The 16,296-nt window shown below is 42.3% G+C and overlaps 1 protein-coding gene across 1 annotated transcript in view; it reads left to right on the top strand.

Annotated features, from left to right (window-relative positions):
• Positions 1–16,296, top strand: part of afap1l2 (actin filament associated protein 1-like 2) — a 44,254-nt gene that overhangs the window by 24,349 nt on the left and 3,609 nt on the right. Inside the window, exons 5-13 of the mRNA XM_044013450.1 lie at positions 9,157–9,268; positions 11,270–11,475; positions 11,565–11,744; positions 12,414–12,491; positions 12,599–12,683; positions 12,757–12,861; positions 13,541–13,752; positions 15,351–15,496; positions 15,598–15,709. Of these exons, the coding sequence (XP_043869385.1) occupies positions 9,157–9,268; positions 11,270–11,475; positions 11,565–11,744; positions 12,414–12,491; positions 12,599–12,683; positions 12,757–12,861; positions 13,541–13,752; positions 15,351–15,496; positions 15,598–15,709 (1,236 nt within the window). The remainder of the gene's footprint in view (positions 1–9,156; positions 9,269–11,269; positions 11,476–11,564; positions 11,745–12,413; positions 12,492–12,598; positions 12,684–12,756; positions 12,862–13,540; positions 13,753–15,350; positions 15,497–15,597; positions 15,710–16,296) is intronic.

Below are 16,296 nucleotides of genomic sequence, written 5' to 3'. Positions count from 1 at the left end.
TTCCATTACAGGAGATTAACACAAAAGTATGTGGCTTAACGTACACATGCTGTCGCCTTTTCAGCCTCTGTCATTATATGTGTGCTCAACTCCACAAGGTACAGTGCAGTGTATTCAAGAGGAGCCCAAAGACAAATTCCACCTTTAAATGAGATTTACAGTATTTTATTACAGTGAGAACATTACCAGCACTAAGCACTCAATAGTATTCAAAATAAAGTATTATGGATTGATATCACATGTTGCCAGAGAATTCCACTGGCTTTTAATGTACTGAAATAAATGCAGTCTGTGGCCATGGAAGACAAAAAAACATTTCCCACTGGCCACTAGCCACAGGCCTGAGGCCAAGTGAAATGTATTCTCCCATAGAAACAGGTATTTAATCACTCATTGAGCAACAAACCTGAGCGAGTATGCATGCAGGAGTGTGGGAGAGTAGCTGTGTTTTCTGTCCACTGGTGGACCAGCGGCTCCTGAACTGGCCCAGTGTGACTTCAGTGGGGGAAAAAAATAAAAGTTGGGGAATGAGAGGTTTCGAACATCCCGTCAGCGCCTTTGAACTGCACACACACACACACACACACACGCACAGTGGCCTCCCTTAATAAAAACTACAGTAGCAGCTGTTGCTCATCAGAACAAACGCCGAGTGTCAGCATGTGAGCATGTGTGTGCACATGTGTGGCTGCATGAGAAAGTGAAATGAGGAACAACCTCCGGCACCGCTCAGCTATCAGTGCGCCGCTTTTCTTTTTTTTTGTACACTTGTGTACTCATAGTCTTGGAACCCTCAAAAACAACACGTTGTTTTTCAGTCGTGCTGTAATTTCACAGTTGCGGTGTGGCTTCCACAAATCCCTCAGATGTGTCTGGCAAAGCCATTTCTGCTTCCTTCCCTTCCGAATCCAGCTGTGGTGTGACTGGTCCCGTCTTGGGAAGCCTGAGTAAACACGTCCACAGTGAGCCACTCTTTGGAAAGCCCTTCATCTGCCTGCGCGGCGTCCATCCATCTCCACGGACGGCGTACTCGAGAGTGAGCTGGTGCTTGACGGTGAACGCAGAGCACCCCCGGATCGCGGCGGTGAACAGCGACCCCTTGCTGTTTATGTAGTGTCCGTTCAGGGCTGTCCACTGGCCTGTGGTGATGTTGTAGCAGTCCATGAGGCAGCGCAGGAAGTCGTCGCAGGGCCCGTTGCGCATCACGTACAGGTTGTCACTGTGGGCTACCATACAGTGGCCGTAGCTTTGATGTCTGATCAACGTGGTGGTGAGCCTCCACTCGTCTCTCCCCGGCACATATTCGTAGATGTCTGTGGTTTGTGGCGGTTTCCAGAAACAAAAGAACATCCTCCGTCGTGCGACTGCACTAGCGGCGTGCGTCACAGGCCTTGGCGCATGATGTATAAAGGTCCACTCGCCGTGCGACACGTTGTAACTCTCCGCCGTGGAAATGATCCGATTTTGAAACTCGCCGCCAACGGCATAGAGTCGGCCCTCGTGTCCGAGCAGGGTGAAGTTGTGCCGTGACTGCAGGGGACCAGGAAGAACAGTCCAGACCCCTGAGTCAGGGTCGTAGCAAAAGCTGCTGTCTACTGTGCTCTTATTGTAACCGTGAACCCCTCCTACAATGTACAGTCGATTGTCCAGCACTGCCACACCTGCCCTGGAGGTGCTGCAGAGAGTTGGGAGGTGTGTTAAATGCTTCCACTCTCCTTCTGTTTCGTCAAGATAGCTAACAAATCTGAAGGAGTCTTGTAGCAGCTCCATGGACGGAGTGTGAGTGCCGAGAGCAATGTAGCTACGAGGAGACAGCGACTGAGAATACTGAAGAAGTTCATTTGGAATCGTATTCTCCGCCTCTTCCTTTAAATCATAGAAAGCGTCGCAGAGGAACAGAGCCGCACTCTGAAACAGTAGCTGGACCCCAAAGATGGAGGCCGCTTGGTAAAGCAAGAGGCAGTTGTCCGAATCGATGATGTCACAGAGATAACGCACCAGCCGTGCGACCTGCAGGAAGGCGGCGCACTCCACCGCATCTGTAAGCTCATCCGGGTCGGTGATGGTGGGAATCTCTCCCCTGCAGACGGAGAGAGCGGTGAGAAAGCCCCGCGCACGCACACCGGCCTTCAGGTGGAGTTCATCCTGGTAACTCTCTCTCATCCCCGACTGAAAGAGAGCACAGAAGTAGTCGCTGTACCTCGCCAGAAAGCCTCGATCCACAGTGAACCAGCTCTCCTCCACCCTCACTCTCACCCGGCCCGCTCCGTGCGCCCATTCCTCTGGATCAAGGGCTGCATTCTCTGAATGAATATCCCGGCGGAGTCTCGGGCCTTCGAGCAAATCCATGACCTCCTCGACCTTTATTCTCCTGGAAACTGCCTCTTAAGTGACTAAACAGCATCTGACTTGAGTGTAGCTTGGTCATTTTTTCCCCAGAGCTGGACGATAAATAAAGAATTGTGCGACTTCCATTGCGTCCTGTCTGCGTGCGCTGAAAATAGAGTTGAACTATAGATAGCAGCTGTGCCACTCGCAGGCGTCAGGCAGGGAAAGGAACACTGTTGACAAGCGTAGCAAGTGGTAATGCGGCTGCCGGCAACTGGTGATTATCATAACCACGATATGATTGGCCAGCACAAGACCAGTAGTTACTGAATTATTCATGATTAGGCATTTCCCCTTTAAATCCACTTTTGTTCTATGGGGTTATTTCAGTTGTACACACGGAGGTCTTCTTTATTTATAGTTAAACTTTAAAGTTGATTACTGGTAAACATTTATGCCAACATACTGTATGGGGGCGGGGGGGCTAAATCTGGAGGAAAAACAATGACGCTTCACAAAAGGTCAAAATGTTCCCAAGAAGGCAAAAATAATAAATATCATATGTTCCTCCCACCATACAGCTGACATTTATTACCCTCTTATTCATGATGATTTTAGTTTTTGTGAATTACAGTGGTACAACGACTGCAGAGAGAGCAACGGTCTGGAGAGTTCCACTGAAACTGAGCTGCAACAAATATTTTTATCACGATCACACTTCTCCTCTGTGTGTGTGTGTGTGTGTGTGGAGTGTGCTGTCAGGACACATTCATGCCTCGCTTTGAGAGGACATTTTGACCGTGAGAGGTCATGTTGGCAAAATGGATTTCTTAGGGTTCTGTGTGTGTGTGTGTGTGTGTGTGTGTGTGTGTGTGTGTGTGTGTGTGTGGAGGGGGGTGCATAAAACCCACTTGTGTGTACATTAAAGGTACACAACAGCACTTTCAATCAAAATAATCTGCATCCACACCAACACACCTATAATCATATATCATGTGACGTTCAGGTACACTGGACGGGTGCTTGCCAGTGTAAACAGGAAGCAGTTGTTTCTCAGTTTCACACGTTATAGCTATAATGAAAAAAGTAGAATAGAGAAAAGTAAGAGCAAAGATTTTTGTTTGGTCCTGCAGTGAACGTGGGGATTTACGTCTTTGTCAACCCCTGAGTTTTCAAACGAAAACAGAACAAAACATTACATACATTTTTAAACTGCAGGTATGACCTTAAACCCCGTAACATGAGTTATCATAATAAAAGTTACAGGTCCCGTGTGTTACATTTATCAACAGAAATTGAATTTACTAATTATGTTTGTATAAGGTAGATATTCTTCTTCTTCTTTGCATCTTAAGCCCTGTCCCTTGTGTCCTCTTCTGCAGTCTCACCGTTAGATGTCGTTATTTCTACTACAGTTTAGTGCAAGGTTAGATATATACTTGTATACGGTTGGTTAGGGTTTACGTTATGGGCAAAGGCAAGTTATGGTTAAGGTTAGAATGTATCTCCAGGAAATACATGTACTCTGAAGACATGTACACGCGTCTCTCTCTTGCTGTGTGTGTGTGTGTGTGTGTGTATTCACTGCACCGGATTCTTGGCATGGGAACCAGGGATTTTCCATGTTCCTCTGACTCCTCGGTTTTTGGGCTCTCGTTCCCACTCGTTACTCTAAGCTCCTCTGCCACACACACACCTTGCTTTGTTATTAATGCTCTGACTCCTCGATCCATTCCTTCTACCCGGCGTTTCTGTGGTGAGGGTGTGTGTGTGTGTGTGTGGAAACCTGAGGTTTAAAGTGGCTATTACAGAGCTGGAGCGATCGCAAAGACACGCAAAATACACTCACAGACACACACCTTGCACGTCGTCCCTCCCTTGTCTTTTTTAATATAAGTCCAGCTGGCATGTGGAATGGCTCCTCTTTAGCCTCGGCACAAACAACATGCTGATGTAGTTATTTTTTTTTGATGATGAGTAAAAAATGGGGAAAAAGGACAGAGATAAGAGTGGGTGGTGTGTTGTGGGGGTCTGCTGCTGCTGCTGCTGCTGCTGCTGCTGCTGCTGCTGCTGCTCTGGAATGCCTGGCTCTTTGTTTTAATTAATAACAGATGCTGAGACCGCAGGGTTTTTCTTTCGCTGTAGAGCAGTTTACACTGTCAGGACGGTTGTGTATATTTTTTAAAGGGTCATTTTCACTAAAGTCTCCTCTCAGGCTTTGAAGCTGCCTCTCGTGCTTTCTCATGAAGTCGAATGATTTCTCCTTAACATGGACAAAAATGGATTAAGTCCAGCTTTTGTCAGACTTAAACCATGCCAAGTTAAAGGCAGTGATACAAATTGCTGGATTTCTGGATCCTTGTTTATCTCCATCATGATCATCAGCTCTTTTTTGTGATTATAGCATCGTCCATATTGCTCTGTATCAAGGTTAAAACAACAGTATTGCACTGACATCGTCACCTACTGGAAAGGCCTGGAATGAATGACGGATAAGGGATGGTTGATTAAAGGTCCAGTATGCAACATTCAGCCTTACAGGATGTCAGGAAACAAATATTATCTTAAATGTATAGTACTGTCTGTGTTGTTATCAACCTTGTTAAAATACACTCCCCCGTTATACTCAAGACCCTGTTAGGTTTTTGTGGAAGCTCTGCCTTCAGGATGTTCAGATGTACACAACTTTAAAGAAAACTAAATTCACACAACCACACAATCTACCTGAATGAATAATATTTTTTTAGGTTGCAGGTGTTTGAGGGGAAGTCATTAGCTGAAGGGACCTAAATGCAGAGTAGTTTCACTTGAGCAGCCAATGGGAGTGTCCGATCTCTTGTGATGCAACATGTGGCGTTTTTCCACTGTACAGTTGGAGCACGGCTTGACTGCACGGTTTGGGGCATTTTCCATTACTATAGTACCTCCTCAACCTGGGAGGGGTCGTCACACCACAGCTGCACGCACATGCTGTGATGTTGATTTATAACTAGTCTAGTGAGGAGCAAAGCAGCGCTTTTCAGTGTACTGAGTCATTTAGAATTAGTTTGAAAAGATGTGTTCACTCAGTTGTTGAGTACTTTGTGAATGAACGCAGTGCAGACTCCGTCTGACACGGTCACTGAACTGAAATAAGACTTGGGTTGTGATTCGGCTCCCAATCGTTGGCTTTCAGCAGTGCTGTCCCTAAATACACCAGACTCCTCTGTTAAATATTGAGATTTGAGAAATGTCCTTGTCCATTTTCAGGATTTTTAAGTCTTTTTTAACTGATCTACACTTCGGCATTGTTCGGTTTGATTCTTGTGTCTTGTGACTCTTCCGGTGACAAATCTTTATGACCAATCAGTGTCCTGCAGTCCGTCGATGTCACATTTTAATATCAGCTCAGCTGAGGTACTAAAAAAAATGATATCGCTAGTGGAAAAGCAAAAAGTCATTTACATTATAGGAAGAATGCTTGCACAACATATTAAGAGTGAGTGACACACCTAAATGGAATAATTGTTAAATATAAGGTCACAAAAAATCTCTTCCATAGACATACAATTATAACTCATGTCACGTTCTAATATTCATTTTTGCTGATACTCCTTCTTCCTCTTCAGCCCCATAATGCAAAACTGATGTTGCTCCCCCTGAACCGCAGTGATAACATCTCCGTCCCACACATTTCTTTCGTGGATCCTTTCCTGCACTTTTCTGGCATGTGGGCTAATCACGCAAACAAATCTCCGCCATACGACATGACGCCTGTTATTATGACAGCTTACGGCATCTGCTCCGCGTTACTGGAAGTGTGTTACTTCACTGAAGTGATATGGTGGGAAAAGAACTCACAAGCCGGGGGGATTCCCTGTTTACTGGCGGCCCATGCCAGAAGTTGTGAGTTTGTCAAATGTCATACAAACAGAGGTTTTCGTCTGACAGTTTGTTGTTGTAGTGTTGACCCACTACAGGCTGATGACCACCAAATACAATATTCTACCTTTTTTCCTTTAGTGTTACTCACTTTTCTTGTACTTCAGTTGTACTGGACATGATCAACCCCCAAAGTCGAGTTATATTTGATTTTTTTTTCAGTATACACAGTTACACAATTGCACTATATTTTAATAACCTGTAGATTCTGTTTTTCCCACTGCAGCTTTAACATAATATGCAGATGTTTTGTTAGATGCTTGGTTTTGAAAAACTTCATTTGGACATTTAATTTTTCCAAATCAGAGAGGTCTATTAACAGGTTGAGCCAATATTGATGTTACACACCATGACATAGATGCTTCTTCAGATATATTTGTGACAAAGAATTCTGAATATTTAAGAAAGTAAAAGCTTTATACAGAGGAGTTCAGGGGTTAAAAGTCTTTCTTATATCTTATTATATATCGCCCTCAGTCTATGATCTCACTTATGGATGTCTGACTAAGAGAAAGCTCTTTTTCCACAGAACCACCCACCCACATGGCTCTTGAATGGTTCACATGATATACGAGTATCCACTGTGTAAAGGTTACAGTTCTTATTCCTGTGATCTTCCTGAGAATGACACAGCCTTAGGGGGGAGGAATAAAGTCAGAATGAAGGAATACAGACAGGGAGGAATGGGAGGAAACCTTAGCGTTAAGAAACTCAGGGTCTCATAAACAGAGTTCAGCTGAGAAGACGGTTTAAAATGTAAACAACAGCATCAGACTTTTCCAACATGGTTTATCTATGAAGGAAAGAAATGTCTGTCTGTCTGCCTGTCTGTTAATTGCATAACAGACTTGACACCATTTTTGCTGTTGTTTTGATAAGAAATGCCAAAGACATCCGGGTCATTACGTCATTGTTTTTAATGCATATATAAAAACAACAAAAACACTTTTGTTGTCATAGTAACAGTGACAATTCAACCACACCAAAAAAATACACAACAAACAGAGCGATTCCTCTTCTGATCGGGTTCATTTTAACAGCTTAACTTTCTGTTTTAAAAAGTTTCACCTTTGCAGATCAATTATTCCTCAAGGTCCAAGCTCAGTGTGCGAGCTGTGTCCTCAGGTGACTTATCTGACATGTGTGCCACGCTGACAGGTCTGAAATTCTTTTACTTTCCCCGTCGTCATTTTATTTACTTCCTGCTCCAGTTGTCTCTTTTTTTTAAGTGATAAGTGAAGACAAAGTTTATTTTTAAAGCTGGCGGCCTCCAGCTTTAAAAATAAATACAAGGTGAGTCTCGTAAAGATTAAATAACAGACGTTAATTGTGTTACTCACTACATGACCTGACAATTCCAAATATAGATTATTTGTATCTGCCAAATAACAAAGGGTTTCCCTGAAATGGAAACACCTGAACGGTTTTCTAGATGGCGCTTGTTTTGTTTTTTTGCAGTTACCAGATGTGACGGTACATGATGTATATGATTTATAATGAAAAATAAACCTTCAAGGTGGTCCTCAAGTGAGTCTGAGAAACGCTACCAACAAGTCATTTAAAATATTACATCCTTCACATTTAAATGTGTTGATGATATATAATATTTCATTTTATTTTAAACGTATAAATTCTTTGGTCTGCAGTTTAGACCTGATATTAACATCAGTCCTTAGCAGATCATGTTAAGTACTGGTCTGTTAGAATTTCCTTTTTAATGGATAAAATCATATTTCATGTTACACCAGCGCAAGTAGGGCTTGACACACACACACACACACACAGATACATATGGAAACAGTGGACAGGATCTGCAAAAACTCATGAAAGACATCATTTAAGTTTATTCTTCCACCAGTTTATGACGTCAAAGGGAGGGGGACGTTAGATACGATCACACAACGCGTCACAAGAGACTCATCCAGAGTGCGTTGTGATGCCACATGTGAACAGGTATCAACGGGCCCTTTATTACTGCCCAATAAACACCTGGACAGTAATAAAGAATTTTGGTATGTGAGTACTTCCTGCTTTTAATCATTTTTGTCACTCCTCCCCAGCAGCACCCTGTGTTTCATTTTAATGTGCGTGTCTTTGCATGTCTTTGTCGGTCCGTCACTGGCAAATCCAAACAGTGAATATATAACGATCTCCGGTGACGACACATGTGTTCAAAACAGATTTAAAAGACGACCGCGTGGAGCTTGGTTTGCTGACTTTAGTCAGATGTATATTCATAAGCAGTGACGAGTCTTTAATTGGGTTTGATTGAATTGAGACTTGCTGAAGCAGCCGAACAACAGTGAGTCTGCTGGTTTCCACTCACATAGACAGGAACAGACAGACAGACAGACAGTTTTTACCACACAGGAGACGAGAAGGGCGACAGAAGTGAAGCCAGACTGCTGATTGATTTCAGGAAAGCCACTGGGCCCACACACACACACACACACACACACACACACTCCCCTCCCTCTCATTTTCACACTTCAGACACAAACACACACATATATAAATATCCCCTCTTTTTTCCACACACACACACACACACAGAGAGTTTTCCCTGAAGGCAAACCTAACTCTCCGATGCCCTGGATCAGCCCAGGATTGGTTACATGAGGAATTCCCTTCTTACTCCTGACGTGACGGCTGGATTAGCCGTAATATTTTAGCCCAGAGGGACAACACATGTTAATAATGTTTGTGTCATAGTTCGGGGAATTCATAGAACCTACACGCACAGAGGCTACTACTCTATTGTCTTCAGGCACTTCACTAAAATAAAATAGATATCATTCCATCTATTCCAATCATTTCATCATCCCGCAGCAATTCTTCTGTTTTTTTTTTTGTTTTTTTTTTAATCCCTCATCTCATCTTTTCCCCGTCCCTCTTTAATCTCATCAGGGAGTGGTGGGTCGGGAGCCGTTCCCCTTACCTGCAGTTCCGGCTCCAGCCAGTGCAGACACTTCAGAGAGTTACTATGAGGAGGCACAGCCGTACGAGGAAACGGTCAATGGTAAGAAATGTGGTTGTGTGTCGTCTTCCTTCTTCCCCATACCTGCTTGATAAAGACACAAGATTAGATTAAATCGTTTTGTTGATTAGAGCCATAAGGGTTGTCGCTGAAACAACAGTTGCCATACAACACATACAATGTTTGATTTGTGTTCACAAAGACCAAACAGAAGGGGAAACAAATCACTAATAATTATGTTAAAGTCAAAGCAAATGGCCACTGAGGGGGAATTAGTGAGGAAGAACTGCATTCTTTCTGGTTTATTGTTGAATTTTGAAAACAAACACTTGGCGTCCGTCTTGCACTGGTCAAAAAAAATCCCCTTTTTTCACATTTTCTCTCCCTTCACTTCCTCTCTCTGCTCTCCGCTGCGTATATGGATTCACCAGTGTCAACGTCTGTACGGATTTAGCCCTCAGTCAAATGAATAATGACCAACTAAACTGATCATACTTATTCTAAAACAGAAATGTAAATAATAAAATGGCAAAATAGCAAAAGTAACTGGGGCAATTCTTAATTCTTCATTAAAAACAGTTGTTAATGTGTCTTTATAGCTTATTTGCACGTGTAGTTCAATGTCGTTTGTGTAATTCCACTGCTTTTAATCACGTTTCTGTTTCTCATTGATGACATTAAAGCTGTAGTGTGTAACTTTTAAATGGTAAAGACCGCTAGAGACCACTGAAGTTACACAGTGGAGCTTTAATATTCCATCTGAATAAATAAAGAAACATTCACGTTATGCTACAAACCCAAAAGAAAAGCAGTAGTCCAGTAGTCAAAGCTAAACTATTAATCCAAAGCTGAGTAAAGGTGAAAAGCAGCAAAACAGTACTGAGGGAGTGCAAATGGAAAAACAACTGAGAGCACAGCATGATAAAATTAAACGTTAAGACCTTTGAAACTAGTTCATTATGGAAATGCGGGTGTTTGTGGCTGAGTGTTGACAGAAAATGAGACCAGTGGTGTCAGACGTTTCTGTTCTGTCTGCTGTTCTGTAGAAAAGTGTCCCTTTTAGACTGGAGCTGTTAACCAAAGGTGAAACTGACAGTGACACTTGTGTCTGTGGTCGACTGTAAAGGAAAGATGTTTGCTTCTAAAAGAAAGTGCTGTGTCCTGCAGTGCAACACTGACCCTGTTCTAAATACAAAAGCACTGAGACAGAGAGGCCATGACTCGACAACTGCGGTGGCCTTTGTCCACCAGAAACAACTGTAGTTGTAGCCAGTAGTTGCATCGTAATTTAAATGTCCTTTATTAATTATTTTCCTTTATGAACATAATGTGGCATCTATTAAAGCCACTTATCAATGTAGAGAAATAATCAGGCTTTAAAGGGATCTTTCAGGTATTTGAAGTGTGCTTGTTGTGTATATATTGATATATTACCAACACTGACTTCGCCAAGCTCCACCAATTCCGTGAACCAGTCTGGGACGTGTACACTCCACACTTGAGCTCTTACTGAAGAAATAAAAAAGCTTTTGGCCACTTAACAAAAGTCTCTCCTCATAAATCAGGCTTAGTAAACCGCTCGCTCTCCCACACCACACTCCATAGAGAAAATCTGAGATTTTAGCTCATGGAGACACAGGAGTGCTGGTTTATTAGTATTAAATGATGCAGCAGTGGATCAACAACCACTGATTTTCTCCATGGGCTTTGGTGTGGAAGGGTTTTACTATTTGCAGTTCTCAGTCGGAAAGGGCTGTCTCAGGGCAGGATGAGGCAGTGAACATGTTCTTTCTGGCAGACAAAGCGAGTGTCCGGGTCCAAGAGTTGACAGAAAAGTTGACAGAAACACTCTTGTCGGAGTGTTTGGCAAAGTCATTGTTGATAATGTGTCAAAGCCTCACACTACCATCCTTCGAAAGACCCCAACGATCCCTTTAACCTTGCAATTTAAACCTCGTGACATTACTGTCATCTTCTTATTCATAAAGCTCGTCCTTTACTTTAACATCTGCAGCGATGGTGATCATTGATTTCTGCTTTTAGATGACGGCGAGGTCGTCAGCAGCTCGTACGAGTCCTACGACGAGGAGGAAGTGACCAGAGGGAAGTCGGCACAGCATCAGTGGCCATCGGCCGAGGCGTCCATTGAGCTGATGAAGGATTCTAGAATCTGCGCCTTCCTGTGGAGGAAGAAGTGGCTCGGCCAGTGGGCCAAACAGCTGTGCGTCATCAGAGACCATCGCCTGCTGGTGGGTACAGGACGGCGTGAAAATCACTCTCGTAATTGTGATTATTAATATTATATTTTAAACGTCAGTGTTACCTCTGCTCCCATCAGTGCTATAAAAGCTCCAAGGAGCAGACGCCCCTGCTGGATGTGAGTCTGCTGGGCTGCAGTGTGGTCTACAAGGAGAAGCAGCTGAAGAGGAAGGAGCACAAGCTGAAGATCACTCCTGTCGGAGGAGAGGCCATCGTGCTGGGCCTGCAGAGCAAAGAGCAGACAGAGCAGTGGCTGAAGGTGAGCTGCACACACATGAAACACTACCGTTTGCATTGTTTCCTGCACAACCTTTCCTATAAGTAATATATTATTGTTGTTATTTACAGTTTATTATAAGACACAGACAAAGACACATACATGCCTAATCAAATGTACTTAGTTTTGTTGATGCCCATTTAACCAATCATAATTTGAGTGTCCACTGCTCATTCTTGGTATTATTTTGATTTATTTGGATTTTAATTAAACATAATTAAATGGGTGTATTGATGATTTCAGTGCCTTTGAGTCACTTGCTTTGAGTTGATTATTTAACCATTTACTCAGTTCACGTATAATGATGTAATATTGACAGTGCAAGTGTCCACAGTGCATCTATGACTCTGATCTGGAGTATGTAAAGAAATGGATTTAGTCGTTTAGGTTCCTCCTGAAGCCAAATAGGAAGTGAAACTATATTGAAAAGTCTATTGGAAAATGAGCTTTGATTTATGACGTCACTAAACATTTTCCAGAGGACGTAATGGTCCCAATGACTAGTATGAAGTCTTAAATAGTACATGATGTCAAATTTTGTAAATGATGTTCCCATTTAGAGTAAAACAGACAGCTGTGATTGGTTTAGCATCAGTGATACATATAATGTACGAATCCTTGCTGTGTTTAAAACTCTCATTTGTTCATCAGGTGATTCAGGAGATCAGTCCAAAGCCAGCTGAACACTGTGACAGTGTCACCGACTCCCCGAAGCTGATCTGCACTAAGGTGTGCTTAACACAAAGACATGTTTAAATAGCTGCGTTACCCTTTAATACTATTCATTTTTCGGAGCGTGGCTTCTAAATGACTAAAACATAGATATAAACACACAGGGAGAGCTGAGTGAGAGACACTCGGTGGCTTCAGAGAGCGGCAGCAGCACTGACAGTCACGCTGAAACCCCTGAAAACAAAGACGGTGAGTTTGTAGTATGTGTTTTAATGTTGTACATAACCACGTAAATGTAACGTGATTCCTCTCGTCTGTACAGTAAAGAAGAAATACGGTGCAGGACTCAAGTTCAGCAACCTCATGAACATTGGCAAGAAAAAACCTTCATCACTGGAGAGCCCAGAGAAATGTGTCAACACCTCAGGTGATTATTATGTGCCACTGTGTATGCTGTTGTCTCTGCCAATGGTATTAGTATGAGTTTGTTTTAATACAATCTGTTTTTCACCTTTTGATGTCTGTGCTTGTAGCTGAGCATGTTCTATTTGCAGTTTAATATGTAATTTAATTTTTTTTTACTGTTTTTACACTTACTGTGATTTTTTCCTGCTATATAATTAAACTTAACTTACATACTTACTTACTTATTCGCAGCGGAATAACCAGTAACAGTCAATCGGTTAATGGCGTTAAAGCGATAGCCCAGATTTTTTAAAGTGAGGTTCTGACGGTGCTGTCTACAAGAACCGAGGTCCAGTTTAAGACACGGGGCCATGGGACGCAAAGAAAACCATATTTGATTTACTAAAGACTCTTCTGCACCAAAGTCCATACAGACGTTCTACATGTTTAGAGCTGCTCTCTGCTGCTGCATCATTTGGTGAGTTTGGGCCACAAAGGATTTCAAACAGCAAAAGTCACAAAATAACATGTTCTAACCGAGTGATGGAGGCAGCAGTGGCTCAGCAACACCTGTGTGACATGACGTAAAATCGGTGATATTCTCTATGGACTTCGGTGCAGTGGAATAAAAACTGTACTATCCCTTTTTACGATTCGATGTACATCATCAGCTACAGTCGACCTCCTCCCTCCTCTGTCAGGCTACCTCAACGTGCTGGTGAACAGCCAATGGCGGACGTGCTGGTGTCTTATTAAGAACGGCCAGCTGTGGTTTTACCAGGACAAGGGCAAAAACAAAGTGAGCCAGCCCGCTTTGAAGCTGGAGGGCTGCAGTGTGTTGCCTGACCCCAGCCCCGACCACCTGTACTCCTTCAGGATCGACATGGACGGCGCACAGATTGCAACACTCGAGGTAGACGACCGGTGTCGCGTCAATGCTTTAAATGTCTTGCTGAAAGAATTGTACGGGCCTAGAGAGGTGCTCAACATTCTTAGAAGTAAGTGTGTCGTCTTAACTCAGCCTTGTTGGAGTGACTCAGGGATGACAAATAACCAGGACCTTAACATGCATTTTTTAAAAAGAAAAACAGCCTACAGCTGTGTATAACAATCCTCAACGCACCACTTGTTCCTGACGTCAGACGCTGCCTTTACTTTACATACATTATGTGTGTATGCAGTCATGGTATGCGTGTGTGTGTGGGTGTGTGTGAAGGGTGGGGGTGTTTTACAAACTGCTACACCCATTTTCATTAGTCTTCCAGTTCCACCCTGCTGTAGTGCATATTTAGTCATCGGCAAGAGAATTTTATGTTTAGTCTCGAGGGCTGTTTCTGACGAAATTTATGCTTTTTTTTAATCGGTTTTCCTTTTTTTTATTATTATTTTACAAACTGAAATTCAGCTCAGCTAATCTGATTTTAAAATTACTTGTCCACCCTTTACTAAATCACCGAAATCAACTGACAATGGTACTTTTGTATGGTTTTCATAGCCTTAGAATAAGCTTTATTATGTGTACTTTTGGCTCTGTCAATAATGCCATAATGCCGTGCCATGTTTTTATGGCAGCTTGCGTGCCTTTTGTATTTTGTGAGTGAAAGCTTACTATGCAAACAAAATAAAAAGGTCCGGCGACATAAATGTGATGCATTAACCCCATGAAGAAAGAGACGTTTTACACACAACAGTTTTCAAAATCATCCGTTTCTATGGGAACCTCAACAGCTGCTGGATGTTACATATACATATATGTAACATCCAGCAGCTGTTGAGGTCACTGTGTAGGAGCCATATATATGTATATATATATATATATATATGTATATATATATATATATACAGTATATATATACAGTATATATATATATATATATATATATACATATATACATATGTATGCAAACACAGAAAGGATGGATAGAAAAACAAAGTGTAACTGTGTTACCTTTAAATATAATGTCTGTTACATTTAAAGCATTATTCACAAAATGCTGATTAAGCCCATCAGCTCCACAAGACTCTCTCTGTGTTTCTCAGTTTAGGGGTGTTTAGATCTCATATCACCCAGCGAGATTCCCACACTGCACACAGGAAGTGATTTGTTTTATATCAAGACAGACAGAGGCAACACCAACACTGAGCTAGTTCAGCGACTATGACTGAAAACACATAACGATGCCCATGAAAAAGCTTAAAAAAAAACAAAAAACAGTTTTATGGAAATAATGCAAACGCTCCCTCAGTCTGGTCTGATAGTATTGTGTGACATCAGCAACAACACAAATGACAGTTACACAGTTGCAGCTTTCACTGTGAAAACACTGAATTTGTCGGAACAGGGTTAATCTCCCTACAATCTGACACCATGAGCATGGGTGGGTCTCGTTTCCTGCACCTTTTCTGTAGCAGACACACAGCATTTACTTCCAAGTTTGAAACCCCAGAGGTTGCACTGACGCCACTCTCTTCCACTCTCTCCCACTCTCTCCTCTCCTCCACCTCTTCCAGGCGAAGACATCAGCAGACATGGGTCACTGGCTCGGCCTCTTGCTGTCACAAATGGGCACCAAGACGGACCCAGAGGAGCTGACGTACGACTACGTCAATGCGGAGCGGATCACCAGCATCGTTAATGCTGCCAAGACTTCCTTATAGTAAAACTCTTAGATCCTTTTTATTTAAAGGGCAAACAGTTGTACAGGTTGAACATGTGAGAACACAATTCAAGCCTCTGTGTATCCGTGTGTGTCTCCAGCTTGATGCAGAGAAGGTTCTCAGAGCCAAACACCTACATAGACACTGAAACGTCCGTCGCTCAAAACTCAGATGAACTGTACGATGATGTGGCATCTTTAGCTGATCCAGAGGTACGTTCAGGACGACTCGATCGTCGTCCTTTATCGTCTATACGCCTGCTAAATTTATTTTCCACATTTTTAAATGTAGAATCATTCTGGGAGACATAGTGTTTATTTTATTTTAAGGAGAATGGTGCATTAGGACACAAAACATCAGTAATATAATGAGTATAATTTGAATACATTTTGTAATTGTAAATATTGTAGTAGTAATTGCAAGTATGCAGCATCGTGCATGCCTTTCTTTTGGACTTCCACTTAATCTTGATTGATTTTGTGTTCAAATTGAAAGGACAAGTCATTATTGTGAGTTAATCTGTGATAGATTATGATGTATAATCTCATTCAAATGCAGCTCATTTTCACATTATTTTCATTATGTCCAACCATTATTCTGAAAGAATGAACACATAATTGATGACCAATGACTTCCCTAATGACAAATGTATTGATGGTTTCAGCTCAAATGTCAACAAAAGTCTATAATTATATGCAGCGATGGTTACGTTATGATTCATTTTTATGATTTTTTGCCTTCATGAGATAGGAAAGAATATCTTGAAAAGGATTAGAGAGAGAAAGAGGAAGACACGCAG

This window comes from Solea senegalensis, linkage group LG18 (assembly GCF_019176455.1).
Source record: "Solea senegalensis isolate Sse05_10M linkage group LG18, IFAPA_SoseM_1, whole genome shotgun sequence".
In the NCBI taxonomy this organism is placed as follows: Eukaryota; Metazoa; Chordata; class Actinopteri; order Pleuronectiformes; family Soleidae; genus Solea; species Solea senegalensis.
This window is presented reverse-complemented; position numbering and strand designations above follow the sequence as displayed.